Raw genomic sequence first — 4,085 nt, 5'->3', positions numbered from 1 at the left:
ACCTCATTTGGCGGTCTTGAACCACTGTTTCCGACATCATTGAAAATCAAGCTATTACACTAACAGTTATCTCAAGTCTTGTTGGTATCGATCTCCACCGATCAAGGCGCCTCCATTTCATGAACCATATATGGCTCTCCTTGAAGGGCGAGGACAAAACCCTGACACGAGGATAATACATTCAATTGTTGATGGTTTGAGTCACCTAGCCCAAAGACGACACTTTGAAGACATGACTTATCCTAGAGAAATCGGTTTCTCCATCAACACAAAAAATTCATAATAATCAAAATTAAAAAAGAAAACCCTTAAACCTACAAATACAAACTAATATGAACCCAAAGTATTTTTTTTAGAAAAAAAATCATATAAACTTAAACTTTAAAATCAATTCAGTGCTACTTCAACTGATTCCATCATCAATTTAGTTTAAAAAATATTACAATTTAAATTTAAGTCGGAATTTAACCATATTTATATTAGTTTGGTAATGAAGTTGAATTGTATGTGATCATAAAAGCAAAGGTGGTCATTGGTGGCTAAGGGATAGACGGACCATCTCATCAATTGCGTTAGGCTTGCCTATCATAGAATAGATACAAAGGATTATTATCATGACGTAAAATTATTTAGTTTAACATTTCTTATGAGCCTCAAGTTATCTCAATTAGTCGACTGTTCATCTTTTCTATTGGATTATATTTTGTTCGTAAAATTATCACAAAACGCTTATATCATATATTTTAAATTACATTTTAGCCCTTGTACTAAAAACGGTGCAAATTAACTTACGGATGTAGCAAAACAACCCCTCCATTAAAACTTAGTGTTTATATATAAGGTATAATAATAAATTTAACCATTGACCTTTACAAAATTATTCAATTTGACCCTTACTCTTTTGTTGGAAGTAAATTAAAAACTTTTTAAACTAATAAGACCAATAGGTCAAAAAGGCCATAGTAACAAATTATAAAAAGAATCAATTAAGCCCTTTTAAAATTTAAAATTATTCACAAAATTATAAAAATTATAAATAAAATTTACAAAAAATTTATAGAATTTTTATTAAAAATAATAATACCGATCCAATAAATACGTAGGGGTCAAATTTTTTTAAATCTACTATTTAATTTTTTTAATTTTTTATGATTTTTCAATCAGTTTTAAATTTTAAAAGAGCTTAACTAAATTTTTTAAAATTTTGGTAGGGCCTTTTGACCCTTTAGTCTTATTAGTTTAATTTTTTTTAATTTACTTCTAATAATAGAGTCAAAATTAAATTGAATAAATATGTAAAGATTGAAGGTTAAATTTATTAGGTAACTTATATATAAACCCCTCCACCCTTTAGCCTTTCTTCCTGCTTTATTATATATACCCCTCCACCCATTATCCCATTCCATAACTCGGCAAATTTGCATAACCAAAACAAGTGTTTTAACTCCTCCTTACAAGCAGAATCAATTTATACCCATTTATTCAATTTAATTGAAATGGAAGATACCACCATTCAACCTCTTCTCACCCCCTACAAACTTGGCAAATTCAATCTTTCTCATAGGTAATTACTGCAACAAACCCATTTTTCTGATTTCTCAGTAACAGGAGTTTTGCATTCTTCCTAGCTTTTTGGTTCCCATTATATTGTTTGTATAATTTCTGATGCAAAATCTCAACCCTCATTTCCTATTGAATCAGCATATTTTTGTTTAGTTGAAAATCCCAATTCGCGTTACTTTTTTTTTCTGTAAAATATTAATGGCAATCGACCGACTAGCTTCATAATTTTACCTCTCTTTGTCTTGTTTCAGAATTGTATTGGCTCCATTGACTAGACAAAGATCTTACAATAACGTTCCTCAACCACATGCCATTTTATACTATTCCCAGAGAGCTTCCAAAGGAGGTCTTTTGCTGGCTGAGGCTACTGGAGTTTCTGATACAGCTCAAGGGTAATCAATCTCAAAAAGTTGAAATTTTGCTCTCTCTTTTTTCTAAACCTCAAATATCAATTTAATGACACACCCCTTCCCCAAATTAATGAAGGTATCCAGATGTACCTGGTATATGGACGAAAGAGCAAGTTGAGGCCTGGAAACCCATTGTTGATGCTGTTCATGCGAAAGGTGGAATTTTCTTTTGTCAGATTTGGCATGTTGGAAGGGTTTCAAATACAGGTTTCTTCTTCTTCTCTTACAACACCTCCATTTAGTCTTCTCTGTCTGTGACCAAATTCAGTGACATTTACATGAAAATTCAAAAGTGAATGGATGATTAAAAAATCAATGCACTAATGTCTGAATTCTTATCTCCGATACTTTATTGCTGCATGCTATGATGTAAGGGTTCTAGCCAAATTATATAAAAGGAAAACGTAGGTTTTGAATCCAGATAAATACTACTTTTTGATACCCAAAGTTTGTTTTGTAACTTTATTTCCAGATAGCATGGCCCCACGTGATTCTTTTCTGGTGAATTTTGATATTCATGTGATGGCATTGGGCACCATGTTATGGTTTATTATTTACAAATATTTACAGGTTTTCAGCCAAATGGACAACCTCCAATCTCCTGTACTGATAAGGCGTTGACAGAACTGCGAGCTAGTGGAGTAGATGTTGCGGACTTCTCACCTCCGAGGCGATTACGGACTGATGAAATTCCCCAGATTGTCAATGATTTCAGAATTGCAGCAAGGAATGCTATGGAAGCTGGTATGTTCTTTTTCCTAGATTCTGAATAAAAAAACTTAAGAGGATGTCTCGGATTCGTTAAAATTATATAAAATGGGTGCTAATTTTGGTGGCTGATTTATAGGTTTTGATGGAGTTGAGATTCATGGAGCTCATGGCTTCCTAATAGAACAGTTTTTGAAAGATCAAGTGAATGATCGGACAGATCAATATGGGGGGTCTTTAGAAAACAGAAGCCGGTTTGCCTTAGAGATAGTCGAAGCTGTTGCCAGTGAAATAGGAGTAGATAAAGTCGGAATAAGGCTATCTCCCTATACAGAATACATGGAGTCAGTGGACTCTGATCCACAAGCATTAGGCCTCTACATGGTTGAGGCCTTGAACAAATACGGAATTCTCTACTGCCATATGGTGGAGCCTAGTATTAAAATAGGGATGGAAGTGTGTGAATGTCCTCAAAGTCTTGTGCCAATGAGAAAGGCATTTAATGGCACCTTCATCGCTGCTGGGGGCTATGGTAGAGATGATGGAAACGATGCTGTGGCTGAGAACCGAGCTGATCTTGTTGCTTACGGTCGATTGTTTTTGGCCAATCCGGATTTGCCAAGGAGATTTGAGCTTGGTGCCCCTCTTAATAAGTATGACAGGAGTACTTTCTATACATCTGATCCAGTCATTGGTTACACTGATTACCCATTTCTTGAAGATAATGGCAATGCTTAAGTTTCCCCTAAACAACAGAACAGGGGCATGTTTTTACTTGTTTCAGAAGTTTGGATCTTCATATTATGGCCCGTTAAAATGTGAAAACCGAAATAGAAATTATACTTAAATCCATTTTCTCCAATTTGGATCGTAGTTGTTGACAACTAAGATGCTCCTGCATCGCATCTTTTACATGGTGAAGCACTGTAGCTTTTCTTCTCTCTAAATAAAACATTGTGAACCGTTATTATTCAATATTAAAATCTAATTTTGTTAGTAAACCTGTGTCAAGATTCCAAATTTGACCATATTTTTTCATTTTTTTTCTTAAATAAAGGATAGTTTAGTGAACAAACTAATTAAATAGTCTTAACATCTCACTTATACTTTAATTTAATGGTTAACATTTATTTTTTATTTTTTAAGAACGATCAACTTTTTTATTTTGTAGTTAAAATAAAGTTTTCTAACTAGGTTATGATTTGGTACATTTTTTTCCACAAACAGTATTAAAAAATATTTTACTATACTTTATAAGTCATTTTTAAAATTTTTGCAGTGTTAGTATATAAAATATTTTGCCTTTCTAATTATGTCATAACATTTTTCTTCCATAATAACCTTATCTTACTAATTAAGATTATTGAGTTTAAAATTTTGATAAATCATCCACATTATTTCACA

At 32.7% G+C, this 4,085-nt stretch overlaps 1 protein-coding gene across 1 annotated transcript; it reads left to right on the top strand.

Annotated features, from left to right (window-relative positions):
- The first annotated feature begins 1,244 nt into the window (after positions 1-1,244).
- Positions 1,245-3,682, top strand: LOC107906411 (12-oxophytodienoate reductase 2). Its single transcript, XM_016833393.2, has 5 exons — positions 1,245-1,564; positions 1,815-1,955; positions 2,050-2,180; positions 2,544-2,717; positions 2,821-3,682. The coding sequence occupies exons 1-5, from the start codon at positions 1,497-1,499 to the stop codon at positions 3,417-3,419; spliced, it is 1,113 nt and encodes a 370-aa protein (XP_016688882.2). The 5' UTR covers positions 1,245-1,496; the 3' UTR covers positions 3,420-3,682.
- The last annotated feature ends 403 nt before the right edge of the window (positions 3,683-4,085 follow it).

Source organism: Gossypium hirsutum, chromosome D05 (assembly GCF_007990345.1).
Source record: "Gossypium hirsutum isolate 1008001.06 chromosome D05, Gossypium_hirsutum_v2.1, whole genome shotgun sequence".
In the NCBI taxonomy this organism is placed as follows: domain Eukaryota; kingdom Viridiplantae; phylum Streptophyta; class Magnoliopsida; order Malvales; family Malvaceae; genus Gossypium; species Gossypium hirsutum.
This window is presented reverse-complemented; position numbering and strand designations above follow the sequence as displayed.